This window comes from Hypomesus nipponensis, chromosome 22 (genome assembly GCF_054491055.1).
Source record: "Hypomesus nipponensis isolate SF chromosome 22, ASM5449105v1, whole genome shotgun sequence".
In the NCBI taxonomy this organism is placed as follows: domain Eukaryota; kingdom Metazoa; phylum Chordata; class Actinopteri; order Osmeriformes; family Osmeridae; genus Hypomesus; species Hypomesus nipponensis.
Window position 1 is genome coordinate 1,887,986 of NC_140382.1, and position 20,221 is coordinate 1,908,206.

The following is a 20,221-nucleotide window of genomic DNA, read 5'->3' on the forward strand; positions in this document are numbered from 1 at the left end:
AATCTATGCCTAGTCTCCTCCACGTCTCCCCAACGTGACGTCATCACCAAATTGCGCTAACATGCTAATGCTAACACCAAAAACAACAAAAACTGGCCTTTAACACCATTTAGAGACACCATGTGGAGATTTTTATAATGATATACATATCTTGAGTGCTTCATGTACCCATTTATCAACAGTGATGTTTAACCTGCAATATGGCCTTTAAAGGGGCAATTGACTGGGTTTTTTGGGTATTTCACACTGTTCCTTAAGGTCTCTGAATAGGGTATGTAACATTGGTTGGGTTGAAAATGGCCCGGGTGCTGTTCTATGCCCACTGACAGATCCTCTGAAATGTTCCCAGGAAAAAACACTAGTGTTTCTCCTTTTATGGTATGCTCATTAATATTTAGATGAGCTGTGCGCTGATTGGTTGGTTTTCAACGAGTGAAGCTGGGGAGCAAAAACGCAACACGGCCAACAGCAGCACTCGCTGAAACACCGAAGTTGGAGACTTCGGGCAAATAAATCTATTGTGTCTACACAACTGTTTTCAACAGATAGACTATATATCATTTGAAATGATAACATTACTTGTTTCCACTTCTGTTGTTGAAGCAAACTGTATTGACTTAGGTGGGTAGAACGTTAGGCTACAGCTTAGCAACCAAACCATATCCTGATTCTACTCGGCTTCAGTTAGCTAGCTAGCTCTAAATAACTTGCTGAAAAATAACATGACCAAGATCTGGACAAACATGCATCGTGAATTGTAGATTTACATTACACAGGTTATTTATTTGAATGAAACACAGTCAGGAACATGAATCAACGTTAGCCCCATTGCCAATAAACTAGGCTAAATTATCACACATTCTACTTATGCTCTTGCGTTAGCAAGCTAAACTTGTTTACATGCCTACAGTCTAGGTGTTACTAGTAACAATTACTAGCAATGCTAACATATCCTGTATCAAGCACCTGCCTTTCTCCAGTTCTTTCAAATAGATTATCTAGACAGGCATTAGCAATAAACCAGACTGCTGTTCGTTTTCTGGCTATTTTTCGGAAGCTTCCCTTCTAATGCCGACTACAGCTAGTCTAGCTAGAGTCATTTGATGTGTGTAGAAACTTATTTAGCATTGTACCTGGTATTATACAGGAAACGTTAGCATTGCTAATAACTGTTAGCACAACATCATACTGTCCTTATAGCTTGCGGTTGCAATGAGCATACGGTCGGAACAGCACCTCTTTCCAGGTTCAGCTCCCTAGCAAATCCTGCTTCAAATTGTCCAAGGTTGTCAAAACTGTCTTGGGTGAAATGTTCAGAGCAAATGAATGATTGAGTGTCGAATTTCACCGGGATCTTCTCATAAGACAACAGCAGCCATGCCTGTTGAATGTTTGGCTCCTTGGGAAGACTGTGAGTGTTAGCCTTCCCTGTACAGCCTGGAACACAGCATTTACAACCGTGGTCCATTTTCAATATCCTTATAATTCAAAACGTTCTTCTTTGTAATTCCTTATAAGTAGCTTACACAGAGCAGCGCGCAGCTAAACTAGTATCGGAGATAGACGCTACCTCGGGCTGGTCTGGATGTAAATTCGGGGGCGTGACAAAAATACAGACCAGAGCCAAAAAGGGCGGTCCCCGGTCCTACGCAGGACCGGTAGCTTTGTTGAAAAGCTAGCGTTTTACAGCCAAATGTTTTCTTTTTGAGATTTAAATAGGAAAGAGGTGTCAATGGACTTTGATATTCACGGTATGTTCATTTTACCCACCGAACTGTCGTTATTCAACTATGACAAGGTAAAATCGGTTTTGCAGTCAATTGCCCCTTTAAGTCATGCTCAGAAATTAGTCATTTGCATATTCAAATCACAATTTTTTGCCGGGGGCACACCCCCCCACCCCCTGCGACACTGTCACCTTTTTTACTCTGAGGAGTTTGCAGGTCTGTGTAAGGCATGTCCATATCAGACATCACCTGCAACAACATTGCCTGTGTTTTGTTGTTGCTGAGTTTAGATAACTATTGCAAACTGTCGATAATGTTCTCTCATCGATACCTTCCTTTGTTTTGCAGCTTACGTAATGCGGTTTGCAGGCGTGGAGGGCTGGAAGGCAGTTGAAATGGCAACGCTGAAGAAAGCCTTCATTAATAAGTGTAGGCACCGAGCTGAAAAATATAGACTTTAAATAACTTCAAATAACAAAGCTACACTTCTTCACATTTTATACCGACAATAATTGTTTTTGTTCAAAAGAAAAATATAGCATTTTTTGTTTGAGTGGAGGAGTTGAGAAAATAAGGCAATTGATGAAAAATGTTTCATATTGAAATAACATTACTGATTGTTCTTTTTGGTTTAATTTGTAGCTGAAGTTTATTTTTGTTTAAGTAATTCATTGAATACTCTAGGTGAAGGTGCTCTCTCTTGGCTCTTGACGAAGGCGGTCGCATTTTTCTCTCCTCCCCTCCCTGACCTTCCCTGCTTCGCTCTGTCTTGTCTTTATGTCTCAAGATACTCTCTCACCATCACTCTCCGAAAATAGAAGCATGGAATTAATTAGTTGGTCTCTCAAGGCAATTGACACCATCTTCTCGAAGAGAAGCTCTGGTTCGGGGGAACCCAACCGTCCTGACGGGACGTTCGCAGCTGGCTACACGATGGACGCGTGGGACAATTGGCGTGTCGTGTGTCTAGCGGCACTTTCCGTTGAGGATGTTGAAGACATCTTTATATTCGGAACCGTGATTACAGGCTTTCTGCTGTTTGGAATAGGCGGTTGGCTTGTATATCGGAAAGTCAAGGAAACGGCTGCAGCCATCAAAAGCCCCCTTAGGCTGCCCGACCTGATTGATACGGTGGGCAGAGCCGTTGGAGCACTGACTGTGAACTTACAGCGGAATATGGATTACAACAGGGATAAGTTGCGGCTCTGCAAAGGAGGTACGAGGAGTTGGAGGCCTTCCTGAAGGGTGGACGTGAAAATTGAGTCGCGTCTACTCGTCTAAACAACTACACCAATCTTATCTACTTTCGGCCCCGTAACCAGCACAGGCCTTGGCCAAGGCCGTTGCTGGAAAACAACTCCCCTGGAGAGCGCTAAAGCGAGACTATCTTGCTCTTCCCTTCCCACTCCCCCACCATCATCTGTGGCTTGGTCTCTACCCGAGTCATGACCAAGGACGTCTCCTTGCCAACACAATCTGCATAGGGAGACTCGGACTGATTGTGGCCTAGGTCGAGGGCGCCAACCCAGACCTACTCACACACTAACTTTCACCTACTACAGATATCACCACCCCCCCACCCCCATCCAATGCCTTTGACTGCTTGTTTCCCTGGGTGGCTGTCGGGTCTGTGTCCAGCGACTATCATGGCTGCAGGTCCAGATGCTGCTGGTCTACCCCCCACCCCCCCCCCCCTTTCCCATTGCAAGTTTTGTAATGTTGTGTTGTAAATGTTTGTGGGCTTATGTGCTGAGGTTTTTGCCTGTTTCCACACTGTACTCCTGTAGGAGCATTGTCTTGTCTGGGGGTTGCCTTTTTCTCTCCTCCTCTCTCCTCATGTTAAGCTTTGTAACCTTTCTAATTGGCGCCGCTAATGGCTGCCTAGGTAGGCTCTCCTGCCAAAGTAAATTCCTTGTTTGTGTAAACTTTCATGGCGAATAAACACCAATTCTGATTCTGATTCCATATTTGGGAATCAAAAACCTATTTTATTTAGAAGAATATAACTTTCATAATTCCAGGTATTGCCAAAATAAAAACATTTTTTTTTCAAGTATATCTGATTTGTCTTATTTATTTATCTTTTTAGATTATTATGTATTTCTTAAAATGGGCTCCAAAGCAATGCTGTAAGACAATTAACAGACATGACATGGTTCAGTGTAGATCATATTGAGATCTTACTGCAATATTGTGCATCTCAGATTGTTCTCAGAAAAGCCTAAAAACTATTATTTCTCCATTGATTTAAGGAGCCCCAAAAAAGACAAAATTAAGATATCTTATATACGTCTTATGAGACATGGAAAAGACCTATATAAGCAACAACTCTGTCCTATGGGTGGGACCCACTGGCTAACTGCTAGAATTAGGAAAATAACATTTCTAGGAATATCCTTATTGGATTTTAAAACCGGAATGTTAAGTCACTCAATAAGAGTCATTGTGATCCTGGAGGAAACAAACATCAGGTCCAGCCAAGCTTTCCTAAGTGCCATTGTACTCCCGGAACAAGTGCGTCTTGAGCCTTGATATAATACAAATAAAAAACGTTATGTCACAGCTTACTGTAATATAGATACACACCTATATTATAACATTCCGGTTTTAAAATCCAAAAAGGATAGGCCTATAAATGTTATTTTCCTAATTCTAGCAGTTAGCAAGGGGGTCACATTTTCGTCCACGTCTCTTTCAATGGAGAAATGTCAAGTTTGACGCTGTGGAAGGCAGATGCTACACATACGGTTTGAGACCGTATTTACATACTCAAATCTCAAAGTAAGAAGCTGTAATTTGGTGTGCAGCAATATAAGGTGTACATATCAATGACTTACTTTCTTTTGTTGCTGCTGCATATCTTCACGAAATTAGCGGAATAAAATGTCATGGCGATGGGGTCTGGAACGTGGGCGAGTTTGAATGGACGATAATGGGGCCGCTTACTCTAAAGCCGCTTGCACACTGCCCCGACAAACGCCGACCAACTCCAACCAACGCCAACTGTCGGATCAGTGTGCGCCGTCAGTCGGTGTTAATCGGTGTTAGTTGGTGTTGGTCGGATGGAGTTTTTCGAGTTTGACATGTCCAGTCGGGTCTGGTGGAGTCGTGGAAAGTCTGACCCGTGTGCGCTGTTTTCCAACTAACTGCAACATTCTGAGAGAATATTCCCTTGACAACTAGCCCATATTCGCGTGCGCAACGTCAGCGTGCACAATTTTCTTTGATGTCAAAAACTGTAGAGCCAACTGTCTATTACTGATACTGTTCGTTTGGTCAAATATTTTATATTTAAAATGGCTGGGTTTTGGACACAGGAACGAGAAGAACGCTTGATTGAGTTGTGGGAAGAAAAACCCCAACTGTATAATATTAGCTCACAGGCATTTTACAACCGCGACAGCAAGATCAACGCTGTGAAATACATCGCGGAGAAACTGGGGACCTCTGGTGAGTAGCTAAAGTCATCTAAAGTAACAGCTGTTATCTTAGCTAGCTAGGGCTAACAACATTGTATTGTAAAAACAGTTTACGATTTAATTAGCGTTACGAATGTCTCAATTTATATGTCATTAAGTTTATTTTAGTCACGGGAGGGAGGAGGGGGGGGGGGCGCTCTGAGATGTAGCTCGGCCTAGTCTAAACTGTATCCGATCCCAGATGGTTATTTGTAACATTCACACCCAGGCTACTTGGAAATTCAGTTTAATATTTAATGGTCAAAATGTAGCTATGTACCTGGCTATATTTGATATACTAGCTACTAACTACTGATAGAAAGTAAAGGAAAAAGACATGATCTTCTGTCATATTATCTACAATTATAAACATTTAGTTTACCAATGGTGGCTGGATCTCCTGCTTGTTTTACAGAGACAATGGCAAAAGCAAAGATGGAGACCATGACGACTCAATACAGTCGATACCTTAAGGCAAAGCCATCAGGCAGTGATGGCTTTGTCACAGCACGCCAGTCCTGGATCTTGCAGAAACTGAAGTTTCTTGAGATCCACATGAAAAAAAGGCAGTCGAAATCAAACATCCATCAAAACGTGAGTTTATTTATTTTACATATGCAATATCTACCAAACCTACTCAACAGGCTAAGATCATCTGGACATATCTAGATACTATCCCACTGCCATGCAACAGCACCATTATCTGAGTTAAAATACTCAGTTAGGACTTCTCTAGTGATCTTAGCCTGTTGAGTAGGATTGGTAGACCCAGACAGAACAGCCTGCTGCAAAGAAGAGTTTGTTTCTGGTCCATCATATACTGCACTGTATTCCTCTCAGAGGAAGTTGTGCATGGCACAGCAGGCAAGGACCATATTTTCCACCACATCTGGTCGTTGGTTGATGTGTGACAGTGTTAGGATAATTTCTCAAGTAATGCACAGAGTCGTCGGATTCAAAGAAAGTACAATAGTTTAATGCTTGCCAGCAAGGAGACAAAGTCTGAGTTTGTCCGCTAGCATGTTGCGCTAGCTAGCTATTTAAGCAGAACCGCTCTTTACAGTCATTGGTTAAGACAAAGGCATGCAAATGTTCCATTGCTCTTCTTCATTGGCTCCTTGCTAAACCTGGCGCAGGAGTGTGTGCGTGCGTGTTTGAGTGTGTGTGCCTTTTGACCCCTGTAAGCTTGACCACATGATTCACCCAACACAGATAAGGCCAGACATCTTTTATGGCCTCTCCAGTAAGAGAGTGGTCAGCCCAGGTCAACTTGTTTACATATGCCTCGTGTTCCCCAAAGTTCAGATTTGGGTGTAGGCCTCTCTCTACACACAAGGAATGCTGAACACAGAATCATTCTTATACAGGATAAATGTGACACATCTTCAATTTTCCCAACAGACAGTAATACACGCCATCTGTTGGACAGTATGCCAAAGGCATTTTCTACCACTCTACGTGCTCTTGACAGTCTGTAATTGAAGACTCTCTGTTCTTTAGAAAGACCTCTCCTAGCGTATGGCTTCATGATGTATGGTTTCAGGGGGAATGCTTCGTCTGCTACCATGTAGTATGGTAACTCCTTTTCTGTTTCAAGCAGAGGAGCAGGTAGGGGGATGTTGGCTGTTTGCCGCTCCAGGGACTCTTGAAGTGTGCATCCCCTGAACACTCCTCCGTCTGACACTCTGCCATTGCATCCAATGTCCACATATATAAATTTATAGTTGCTGTCGACCAGGGCCATGAGTACTATCGAGTTAAATTGCTTGTAATTATAAAAAACTGAGCCACTATTTGGTGGGGGTCGAATTGCCACATGTTTTCCATCCAAAGCACCCAGACAGTGGGGGAACTGCCACTTTTTCTGGAACCCATCAGCAACCTCCAGCCATTCAGATGTTGTGTTTGGGCACTAAATGGAAAAAGTATATTAACATTAATATTTTTTTAACAGGACACTTCATCTAACACAGAAACAGAAAATGAGAATGAAGAGGACAACCGTTCTAACGATTCTGCCAACAGTGATGATATGACAAACAGGGGAGAGGAGGAACCAGCCCCATGTGACAAGACACCGCCATTGATTATGCGCAAGAGGAAGTCCCCAGACACACAAGCGCAAGATAAAGATATCCAATTGCTGGAGATGGTTAATGCTACTCTGCACACACTTACTGGGAGTGCAGTTGCCAAACGTTCTGACAACATAACAGCATACTGTCAATATTTAGAGCATGAATTTAGAGCCATTCAAGAGTCCGACCCACGTTATTTTAGATATGTACAAGCTCAGATAGGTCAGCTCATCTATAATGTGCCAAGCCCTCAAAACCATTTGTCGCAGCATGACAACCCTTTTGCATTTAATTAATCCTTTCTTCTTGCAATAATATCTGCTTACTCTATAAATTATAGGCTACCATTCATATGGTAATATATTTATTCATAACCTTTTTCTGTTTATTAAACTGACACTGTCAAGTATATTTTCATGGCTTTGTGTGTTTATGCATCATTTACATTATTTTGATTACATATTTTGCTGAACGGTGCCTGTAAGCCAGTGTTTCTCAACCCTGGTCCTGGTGACCAACTGCTCTGCATTTTGTAGTTGTTTCACTCTTCCAACACACCTGATTCAAATGAATAAGCAGTTATCAGACTTAGTATATGAGATAATAATATGAAAAATTGTTAATGCTTACCTTGAGATATTTTTCACAGAGAACTTGATAGATGGCCACACAGGTTTCAGGAACAAACAAACGAATTGTTGAGCAACCAATACGAAATTGGTATGAAAGACTCTGGAAGGTTTCACCTTGTAAAACAAAGCCATGTTAGGCATTCATTTTTTCCTATTTAAAGTGTATTGTAATTTGTACAAATAAATTAGCCTATATTGACACTTTGTAGCCCCTCACCTGTTGCCAAGAATCTTAAAGTAACCATAAGGCGTTCACCAGGAGAAATGCAGTCTCTGAAATTTGTATTTTTTCTAGCAATGAGTGGAGTAACCATGGTTAGTAGATGCTTAAAAGCTGGAGGCGCAAAAAGGGCAAAGTTTGCAAAAGCTGGGGCATCTTCTGAGTTGAGCTCTTTGCATAAATTAGGATATGCCCCCTGTTTTTCACGTCGCATTAGCCATGGTTTACTCCACAGTCTCCTCCTGGCTCGTCTTGATCGCTGTCTCTCCTGTACACGCCCAACAGCTTTGAAAGTCAGGTAGACCATGACTACTTTAACAACATTGATTAATCCCTCTACTTCGTCCATGTCAAACAAGGCAACCTGTTAACTTGTCTTTAAAAAAAATAGGCAACAAAAGTGTCTTGTTGTTTACAATTGGATACAGTCTGGGCAGTGTGGAACTGGCAGTTGGTTTTCTGAACATTCTAAAGACTGCAACCAACTACTGCCAACTAAGAATGTTGGGGCTAGTTGGGGATTGTCTGAGCAGTGTGCAAGCAGCTTACATCTGATAGCAGCCAATCATGTTAACTCGAGGTCAAGTGACAGTGCATTATTGAAATCTATGCTAAACTTATTATTTGCCTCTAACTCCGTGACAGGCGAGTGAAATTGAAACATTTACAATCCATTGGCTAATTAAATATCATTTTAAGTTGCCTAGCTTGAAATTTGGTCGCATATGCAAGTGATTTACTCGCATTGTAGAGGGTTAATATAACTCTTATCACTACAAATGTTTCCTCTATATAAAACGTTTCATAATACTATTACTATTAAACTTTTCATTTGCACCTCTTCTCTTTCAGTTTAAAACAACGTGTTGGTGTGTTGGTATTGAGCGCCTGGTGCTGGCACACCTTAGGCCGAATCCCAATACTCCCCCTTACCCCTTCCCCTTAGTTTTGCGCGTTCCCATGAGAGCTAGTGGTGTCCCAATACTGTTTTTGAGCTAGGGGAAGGGCTAAGACTAAGGGGTATGGTCGAGAGCTTACTTGAAACCTAGGGGTACCCAGAATACACTGCGCAACTGGCAACAATGGAGGCTAGATCGATCCGAAGCTCCCATAAATGTAAGTATTTTCGTCTTAATAATTGATTAAAAAATTAATAAAGTATGGTTTATGACTGTATACAGTCATATATTTGCAGCCATGTTCTTAATTGAAAGTTTTTTTTTTATCGCTAGTTTGCTACGTTACATGGCTGATTTGCACCTCCTGCATTTCTCTGACTAGCCTTGAACGGACTCCATGCATGTCTACAGTTTAAACAAACAGCATCATAAGCGAATTTCGTTTGATACCAGTGCATAACACTGCTTTTGGATACATCGATACATGCTTTATATATACCGTCCTCTATCATACAGGGACGTCGGAGGAAACCCGCCAGCTGATCAGCTTTCGGGCTGGAAACGAGCAGAAATTTCTGAAATCAATCTATGCTGCAAAGCAACAATGGGAGTGAGTCATGTGTTCATGTTGTAGCAATTCATTACTTTATTGGTACTCTATTATTGTAATAATGTTTACATAATTCCTGTTCATGCAACTGTACATTGTTGTTGGTTACAGGGCACTGGTGAAGGACATTGGGTTGGAGGAAAAGGTGACGTTCCATTCCAGAAAAAAACTCTACATCTTCAATCTCAATGCAATACAATGAATGAATACTATAAGTTGTATGCAATATTTAGTTTTGTGTGTGTTGTGTTCCCTTCCAGGAACTACGAACTCCCAAAACAGGGTCAGGTACAGACCGGGGGGAAGTGACCGCTGCAACCTGGCAGTTCTTTGAGGACATCCATGAGGTGCTGGGTGCCAGGCCCTCAGTCGACCCTCCTGTGGTGGTGGCATCCTTTTATGAAGATTCCACACCTATCCGCATGGTATGTAATGCAGTACATTTTGTGGTCTGGAATAGCAGAATGTTAACATGTTGTTATTGTAATGCTTTCACATATGAGCCCAAACATTTGTGGATTTTAAATAAAAAATTATCTTGTTCCTTTAGGAGATTGTTGAGCCCTCATCCCCAGCCAGCACGTCGGCAGTCGGATGTTCACCCAGGGCTGAAACCTCTGCCATGGCAAGCCCCCAACTCCCTCACCCCACAAAAAAAGAAAAAGACATCACAATATCCTGGATTTCCTCACTGAGGAGTCCAATAAGGAACAAAGGCGCCACGAGGAGAGCGAGGCCAAGACAGAGAGGTTATTGGTCCTTTTTGAAAAGCTGGTGGAGAAACTGTAGTTTGAGAAGCTTTGTTTTTATTTTGGCCAATCTTTGTGTGTGGTTTGTTTGCTATTTGCACTTGTATTTTTGGAGTTATTACATTTGAGTGTCTTTTTACTTATGTGTGCTATATGTGTGTGGCATTAAAGTTCTTGTTCATAAGAATATAAAACACTTGTCATGTTCATTGGGGCTTCATAAAAAGAATCATAATCATAATCAGAAAAGGTTTTTAATTGCCATGAAAGTTTGCACGGACAGTGAATTTTAGTTGGCAGGAAGGTGCATAAATTCTAGATACATGTCATTTTCATGGGGCTTGCACATTGTCTGAAACTAGGGCAGCCAGTCTGTTTCTTGTGTCATTCCCAGAGGTTTCATTGTATTCCATGGGTTCACGGGGAGGTTGGGGGTCATTTAAGTCCCCAAAAATGTCTTCATCTGGAATCAGTGTGTCACCCTTGTCCATACACACATTGTGCAAAAAGGCACATGAAGCAATTACCTTCAAACGTGGGCTTCACCTCCAAAGCTTTGAAAAGCGTTGACCTCCATCTTGTCTTCATCATGCCAAAAGCCCTTTCAATAATGCTGCGCGCCCTTGACTGATAGTAATTGAATCGCTGCTGTACTTGTCCATGCACTGGCTCCTTGAAGGGGGGTGATGAGGCAAATCGGAGTTTCCAAACAGGGATACCCACCATCACCCAGAAGGATGTAGCCTGTTGGAGGGTACCTTCTTCTATAAAAACTGCTGTTTTTCATTATTCGTGTGTCATGGACAGACCCCGGGTACCCCACAAAAATGTCCTGAAAACTGCCATTCGAGTCACATATAGCCTGCACGTTGACTGAGTAAAAGCCTTTATAATTCAAATAGTCTAATCTGTGACGCTGTGGTGGTTTTATCCGTATGTGGCTGCCATCGATTGCTCCAACCACATTGTGGTATGCAGGGGTTCCTGAAATGTTGAAGAATCCCTGACCAACTGCAGGCAGGTCCACTGTTTGAGGGAAGTTGATTGCTCTCTTCAGATTGTCCCATATGTTCTGGGCCACTCTGTGGATGATGTGGTGAACTGTAGCCTTTGGTACATGAAAGACACGGGACACCACCCGATAAGAGAGTCCATGTGCCAGCCAATAGGTGTATATGAGTACTTCAAGCTCATTACCCCAGCCATGGTCCTGCTCCCTTTGTAAAAGCCTCTGTAAGCTGTGCATCGCTGTTCTGCTGAGGCGGAAATCCTGCTTCAGCTCAGTTTCAACATCAAACCACAGGCGCAATATAGGCACTTTGAGGTTTATGGCACAGTATCTTGTTGGAGCACCAGTTTGGAAAAGAAAAACATTTCACACCATTAATGGGGCTGACTTGGAAAAATGTTTTCCCCTTCAAAGTACTTTAACATCTCCCCTTTCCCACAACAAAGCACAGAGTGACTAGAGTTTTCTCCCAGAACAAAGCACATAGTGACTAGGCCATGGTCCAAATGCATCGACCTACAATCGGCTACAACTTACGAGTTGCGTAAATCCTTAACATATAGCTAATAGTCATTACAAAAAACTACATAGATCTTAACTGGGTTCTTATTACAATATAATAGAATTCCATGTAATGTATGCGTGTCCAGCACAGCTACTGTCTTGGTTAGTTCGGTTAACGTTAAATACAACATTAAATACACATTGTTTGCAACAAATCCATACATACCATAAGATTCTCCAGCAGTCGTAGACCTCTTCTTCTCCCTTCATTTCTCCGATTTGTTGCAGACAATCGGAAAAACATAATTAAAGCCCACGCAATCGACAAACACTCACTTGTAGACGGCATCTTGGAAGTTTGTGATCAAAACATAGTCGCCTCTGATGACGTAGCAGCCAGCTAGCGACGATGGATGATGGCGTAACCGTAACCAAGTTTCGTCCCATTTCCTAGGGCTATGTAGCCCTTACCCCTTACTTTCGAGGGCCAAGGGCTAGGGGTAAATTAAGGGGAAGGGCTAAGGGGAAGGGGTAAGGGGGAGTATTGGGATTCAGCCTTAAATCCATCACAGACCCTCTACTGGACCCCCTGCAGTTTGCCTACAGAGCCAACAGGTCTGTGGACGATGCAGTTAACATGGCCCTCTCCTGTGCTTTTCTCCCTGTACACCAACAGCTGCACCTCCAGTCATCCGTCCGTCAAACTCCTGAAGTTTGCGGACGACACCACCCTTATGGGCTCATCTCTGGTGGAGACAAGTCTGATTATAGGTGGGAAGCGGCCAACCTGGTGACCTGGTGCAGCCAGAACAACCTAGAGCTCAATGCTCTTAAGACAGCAGAGATGGTTGTGGACTTTAGGAAGAATACAGCCCCACTCACCCCCATCACCCTTTATTACTCCCCAGTCAACACTGTAGGGTCCTTCCACTTCCTGGGTACTGTCCTCTCCCAGGACCTCAAGTGGGAACTTAACATCGGCTTCCTCATCAAGATGGAACAACAGAGGATGTGCTTCCTTCGGCAGCTGAGTGGCCGAATCCTCCCACCCTGGACACTTCCTGTTTCAGTCACTCTCCACCGGCAGAAGGCTGCGGTCCATCAGGACCAATACCTCAAGCCACAAAAACAGTTTCTTCCCTTCCGCTGTTAACCTCTTCAACAAGGTCAAGGGTTCACACTGACTTTTATGACTAAATGTCCTTGGAAACACATTGCTTTTTGCACTGCATCACACAATTGAATCTTGTACAATTTTTATATAGTAAAAACGTATATTTTATGTTATATTTTATTGTACATTTTACTTTAATTCTAATTCCACTTAGGTATTGCTAGTTATGTACCCTTAGAAATAGTTAGTCCTCATATTTAATTTAAGATTCCTATAGACCAATTATCACCCAACGTCACACAACTGTCAAGCAGGCTCAACTGCGCATGTCGGTTGCAAAAGACGAACTTCTCCCCGGTCTATTACACTTGGAGTGTCGATCAGGTCATCATATATCTCTGGCCACTGGATTGCAGGGCTTGATATTAACTTTTTGAGGCTCTTGGCCTTTGGACAAATACATTTACGTTTCACTTATCTATGCACAAAAGTCACTTGACCCCGATACCCTTAAATAGCCTGACCAAGTGATCGGGCAAAACTAGCCTGGCTAACGGAGGTCGCTTTCTCAGGCAAATGACAAATGATACAGGCTCGGTTAAATAAATCCGAGATGCTGGCTATCTTCATCAGGCTCGTATCTACATTATGCAGTCCTCCCTGACGTTTCTGGTGTAGTATAGAGTGAAATACAACATTGTGCACACTGCCAGTGAGCGAGTCTGATTGAGGCTAACGTCAAAACAGTGTAACGGGGATGCAGTCTCACTCAGATTGCCAGTTTAAACAAATCAGAAAAATAATTGAACCAGCTGGCTAAAAGCAGAATTCCCATATCTCTTGAAAGCTGCCCTGCTCAACTTTTTAGATGTAGAATTGACTGTAAAACTGTAAAATTATGAACTTTGTGACATGACGTGAAGACATGGTTGCCGCTCGACTATGCGGTCTGTACCGGGCGACATTCTCACTCAAATTTCAAGACTTTCGTGACCCGAATAAAAATTCTGATGCGACAGATCAATGGGTAATTGCTTTCTCTCTTAAAGGCTGTCCTCCTCGACCTTTTTGGTCTTTTTAAATCTAACTATTTGTATTATCCGTGTCGTCCTTTTGCCATTTAAAATGCTATCCTTTTCCGGTTTTCTGCAGCCACATTGCACGCGCATCCCGAGTGTTTACAAACAAATAATTGGTCTATATGTTTAATGTATGCACCTTCCTACCAAAGCAAATTCCTTGTCTGTGCAAACTTTCACGGCGAATAAAACCCATTCTGATTCTGGTAAGGTATAAATTACAAATTGCTTTAAGAGCTTTCAATCAGGATATACCAATTATAATAAATCTCAATTATTAAAAATGTATTTCACTCGTTGATCACAATTGAATACCATATAAGTAGAACTGTGTGTGAGCATTTGCAATGTGCAAACATGGAGCAGGATGAGTGGTAGAGGGAGGAAACCTGTAGAGGGATCAAAAAGGTAGACATTGACCCCACCAAAGAGGTGGGTATGAGCCTAGTCAAAGAGGTCAGAGGTAGAGGAATGTAAGCAGAAGGCAACGTACTGTAATTTCAAATGAAGTCCAGGCCATCATTGTTGACAGAGGCCTTACCATGGCAGAGGCTGCCAGGCAAGTTTACCCAAACATTCAAAGGTCAACTCCATCATCAGAACATTTTGCTAAGAAAACCAGTAAGTCTGCTAACTATTCACTATACTTTTATGGTAAAGTAAATTGCATTATCACACATGTTGTCATTTACAGTACTAAACTATTGACAGCATACTTTGTTTTACTCGGGAAACCACCTGGTGGTGGTCGCACATGTATACTGACTTATAAGCAAGAGTTGGCTGTGGTGGAAATGGTCAGGACAAGGGATGACATAAGGCTGTCTGAAATAAAGTAGGGTATTAATCATGCAGATCATCAGCACCCCCGCAAGTATTAGATTATGCCGTTGAGTTCCGCACTGTAACTGCATATAGCGGCTGGAACGCACCATCTTTAATAGACGTTTTTATGAATGGACTCTCAGAAACCATTAAGGATCATTTAGCACCTTTTGGGCTTACCCATAATCTGGAAGCCGTGATAGCCATGTCGATTCATGTGAACAACACGCGACGGGAGAGGGAGCTGCGTCGGACTGCAGTTTTTCTTCCCAGTCACCAGGGGCACACTCCGGTGATCCAACCTTCAAAGACGTCTTCGTGCTCCACATCAGCAGGTTCCGGGACGACAGTGCTAACTCGTGCATCGGAGGAACCAATGCAGCCGGGAGGGACCAGGGTTTCTCAAGCGGAGAGACGGCACCGTCTGCAGGAGGGATGCTGCTTCTATTGTGGACAACTGGGCCATCAAGCTCACCAGCCATCGAGCTCACCAGCCAGGAGGGGGCGCTGGTGAGCAGCATTGCCTCTGTTTTTCCTCCTCAATCACTGACCCAGGTAAAACTTTCCATAGATAAGATGAATGGATAACACACCAATTGACATTATGAGTACATTGTAATGCCATTTGGACTTTGTAATGCTCCAGCTGTTTTTCATACATTTGTGAATGAGGATTTGAGGGAGTTTTTGAAAGTTTTTGTGTTTGTGTACCTCAACAAAATTTTGATTTACTCACCAGATACTCAGGTGTTGGAGAATCAACTTCATGTCAAAGCTGAGCTACTTTATGTCAAACAAGCTACTATCTCGTTCCTGGGCCACGTCGTCTCTGCTAACCAGGTGCACATGAACACAGTTAAGGTCCATGCTGTGGCCGATTGGCCTACTCCAAAAAGCAGGAAAAAGGTACAGCAATTCCTGGGGTTTGCCAACTTTTACAGAAAGTTTATTCGTAACTTCAGTTCTGTGGCCGCACCCCTGCATGCACTCACCTCTTCCGAAGTAGCCTTTCAGTGGACCCCCCAGGCAGACAAAGCTTTCCAGTGTCTCAAGGAACGTTTCACCACGGCACCGGTGCTCATGGTTCCTGATCCCCAATGGCAATTTGTGGTTGATGCATTCAATGAGACTATTGGGGCGGGATTGTCCAGAGGTCTGCCAAAGACAACAAGATGCACCCCTGTCTACGCCAAGCTGTCGCGTAAGTTGACTCCTGCTGGGAAAAATTATGATGTGGGGAACAAAGAACTGTTGGCTGTCAAGGCAGTGCTTGAAGAGTGGAGACACTGGTTGGAGGGGGCGGAGCAACCTTTTCTCAATTCACTTCAGGCTAGATGGACCCTGTAATTTTTTTATTTTACAAATGTATTTATTGATGGAAATTGGTGGTATACAGAGTAGAATGGGAAGCATTAATGGTACAATCTTTATGTTTTTTGGTTCATCATCCAACAATACCCTGAACTAGAATGATGAATGCACAAAGGGGAAAAAAAAGAAAACAACACACATAATAATAATTATACTATAAATAATAATAATAAAAAAATAAAATAAATTAAATTACATGAAACCCCCACAGTAATAAGAATAATAAAGAGAAAAACACACACACTTATATCCTAAGCCCTGTATGCCTATGTATCGCCAATGTGAATAGGCGTTTGAGGGCATTATTACAAGTACCGCACACTCTCAGAGACAGTGTGGAAGGCCAGGGTACACTAAATGGACCCCGTCTCTAATTCCTTTGAGTTGTCAAAATATTCAATAATAGGCTGCCATCTCCAATAGAAATTCTTCATGGACCCTCTCAAAGTAAATTTAATTTTTTCCAGTTTGAGAAAGAGCATGACATCCTCCAGCCAACGGGCACTCGATGGGGGTGTGGTGGATTTACACATAAGAATTCTACGGCGGACAAGCAGTGAAGTGAATGCAATAACATCCGATTAAGCTTCAGTGACTGTGTCGGTAGGAACACCAAATATTGCAATTAAAGGACTTGGATCAATGGTGATGTTAAGAGCCTCAGATAACATTTTGAACACTCCAGACCAATATGTTTCAAGAGAAGGGCAGGACCAAAACGTGTGGGTAAGATTTGCAGGTGAAAAAGAGCACCTGCTACAGCTAGCATCAGCCCCCTGATATATTTTCGCCAGTTTTGCCTTACTATAATGAGCTCTGTGTAGCACTTTAAACTGAATGAGTGTGAGGCGAGCACAGGACGATGATGAATTAACTCTTTCCAGTGCATGGTCCCAATAATCACCCAACTCCATTCCTAACTCCTCCTCCCAGCCAGCCTGAATTTTGGCCAAGTTGTGATTTTCCAAAGAAAGCCATTTCTGATATAAAACTGAAATAATTCATTTTTCTGGTTTTAAAAGAGTTATGTCTTCCCAGAGTCCCTGTCCAGGCAGGGAGGGAAAGGAGGGGAAATTAGCCTTGAGAAAATGCCGTATTTGGAGATTGAAAAAATTGTTGTCTTGGGAGATCATGTAATCTCTGTAGATTCTCAACTATCCAGTGTTGATCCAACTATAAAGGTCTTTAAAACAGTAAATACCCTTCCTCCACCATTCCATAAATGATAGGTCCATAATAGAGGGAGGAAAAATATGTTTTTTGTGAATAGGACCGAGGGTTGAAGCAGACAGGAATTTGTAATGAGAGCGAAATTGGTCCCAAATTTTCAGAGTAGAGAGCACTACAGGATGAGAGAATTTTAGGGAGTGGATCTTCCAGGCGGTGCTCTAAAACTTTAGCTAGAATCTTGGCATCCACATTCAAGAGAGATATTGGACGATAGGATCCACAGTGAGTGGGGTCCTTGTCTTTATTGAGAAGAAGTGAAATGGACGCTTGAGAAAAGTGGGTGGCAAAGAGCCCCTATCTAAAGATTCATTGAAAACTTCCAGGAGAAGTGGTGCAAGCTGGTCCCTAAACTTTTTATAGAACTCTATACCATATCCGTCCACGCCAGGAGCTTTATTATTCTGCATGGCCATAATGGCTCCAATGATCTCCCCTATCTCCAACTTTTGCTCAAGTGATGAAACAACTGTTTGATCAAGAGAGGGGGCCTCTATATTATTCAAAAAGGCTGTCATGGGTGTTATATCCGTGGGGAAGTCTGAAGAATAAAGTGAGATGAAATGGGAAGTAAATATATCATTTACGTGTTTTGGGTCTGAAACTAAAATACCTAGCTCATCTTTAACCTGGGGGATAAGATGAGATGCAGTCTGCCGCTTTAATTGGTGAGCAAGTAAACGACTACATTTATCCCCATATTCATAGGAGGTCCCATGGGTTTTTAGTAGAAGTTGCTCTGTGTGTTTTGTATTTAGAATGTTCAGTTTGGCTTGCAATTCTATCCGTTTCTTATGTAACTCAGCATTGGGGGATTCTGAATAGAGCTGGTCAAGTTTATGTATAGAGTCAGTTAAGCTTAAGACTTCCTTAGAGTGTTCTCTTTTGGTAAAAGCCACATATGAAATAATACGCCCCCTGAGGAAAGCTTTGAGCGATTCCCACAATAATGAATTTGAAGTGTTCTCCTTTTTGTTTGTGCTGATAACTACATCTATGTTGATTGCCAGACAGCGGCAAAAGTCTTCATCTGACAGTATAAGGGGATCTAGTTTCCATAATGGACGCTGCTTTATATTCAGAGCAAAAGAAATGTCTAGAACAACAGGGGAGTGATCAGAGATAATGATGGTTGAGTAGTCAACAGATTTAATTGAAGGAATAAATGAGTTGTTGATGAAAAAATAGTCTATGCGATAAAAAGAACGGTAGACTGGGGAGAAGAAAGAAAACCGCTTCAAAGTTGGGTTAAGAAGCCGCCATGGATCAATACAGCCACTCTGCTCCATAAATGTTGTAAATGCATTTGCCATGCCTGAGGGCGGAGATCTCTTTGAACATGACCTATCCAAAGTAGGGTTGATGGCACAATTTAAGTCACCTCCCAGAATCAGTTTGTGAGTGTCCAAGTTAGGGAGCGAGGACAGAAGCTTATTTACAAACTCTGTGTCATCCCAATTAGGAGCGTAAACATTGACTAGAAGAACATTGGTCTGGTAAAGACAGCCACTGATTATAACAAAATGACCGTAGGGGTCGGTGATGATCTCTGTTGGTGTGAACTGTACCTTCTTATTAATGAGAATAGCAACGCCTTTTGAGCTACCAACATGTCTGGAGTGATACACTTGGCTAATCCAAGCTTTACGCAAACGAATGGGATCTTTTAACCGTAAATGTGTCTCTTGTAAAAATACATTATCGGCATTGAAAGATTTGAGGTGAGAAAGAACTCTGGCTCGTTTGACTGGTCCATTCAGCCCCTTAACATTCCACGAGACAAAGCGTACGACTGAATTAATGTTCAATCTATCAGAAGAAGAAACCATATCAATGTGTCTTGGAAAAAGGGATGTACAGTATATTACAGAAACTTGAGGGGGCGGTAAGATCATAGTGTAAATAGACATGTGCTCTCCAAAGCCTTACATAAAGCTGAAGTAAATGGGACTGTGGTAAAGGCGTGTGTCCTGGGGTAACACACATGAAAAATGGGGGGTGAAAAAGAAAACAAATTCAAAGAATAAACACAACTGTATGAACAACAACAATAACACTTTCCTAGATCCTCCTCAATTAATGAACCTGAGGAGCATCACAGGCTTAACCAAACTACAGACCTTCTGATTGACATTTCCTAAGAAACAAATATATATACACACATTTAAATATATATATATATATATATATATTAAAAAAATACAAATGCCACTGGAGTGGCTCCCAAAGTCATGCATCAAAATAGAACCCCAAACAGTTGATGGCTTTAAATGAACTGGGAGAAAAAAGGCACTGGCCATATTTATATTGATAAGTCCAACTTAATTTCCAAACAAGACAGTCCAACTTAATTTCCAAAGTGTGATCCATTCAAATGACAGCATGGAATAGCCTACCTCAAGCCTCAGTGGATGCAGGTGAATCAGAGGCAACAGAGCCCCAGTACTTGCGGTAGAATGGCATCGCCTTACTCAGTGTATCAAAATGCAACTCTTTCAAGTTAAACAACACTCGGAGACGGGCAGGGTACACCATTCTGAACTTGACCCTCTTTGCGTAGAGCAGAGTCTTCACCTCCTTGAATGCTGCCTGCTTGCGTCCCAGTTAGGCATTGACATCCTCGTGGAGAAACACCACAAAATTCTATTTCCCGTTGACGTCTCTGAACGATGATCCGCTGCTTGTCTTGGAAGTTGTGGAACGCAACGATGAAGACTCT

The 20,221-nt window shown here is 42.3% G+C and overlaps 1 protein-coding gene across 1 annotated transcript; it reads left to right on the top strand.

Moving 5' to 3' along the window:
• Window positions 1-3,646: 3,646 nt before the first annotated feature.
• On the top strand, window positions 3,647-7,603 carry LOC146235961 (uncharacterized). Its single transcript, XM_084687553.1, has 3 exons — window positions 3,647-5,177; window positions 5,601-5,779; window positions 7,140-7,603. The coding sequence occupies exons 1-3, from the start codon at window positions 5,024-5,026 to the stop codon at window positions 7,557-7,559; spliced, it is 753 nt and encodes a 250-aa protein (XP_084543679.1). The 5' UTR covers window positions 3,647-5,023; the 3' UTR covers window positions 7,560-7,603.
• Window positions 7,604-20,221: the final 12,618 nt, after the last annotated feature.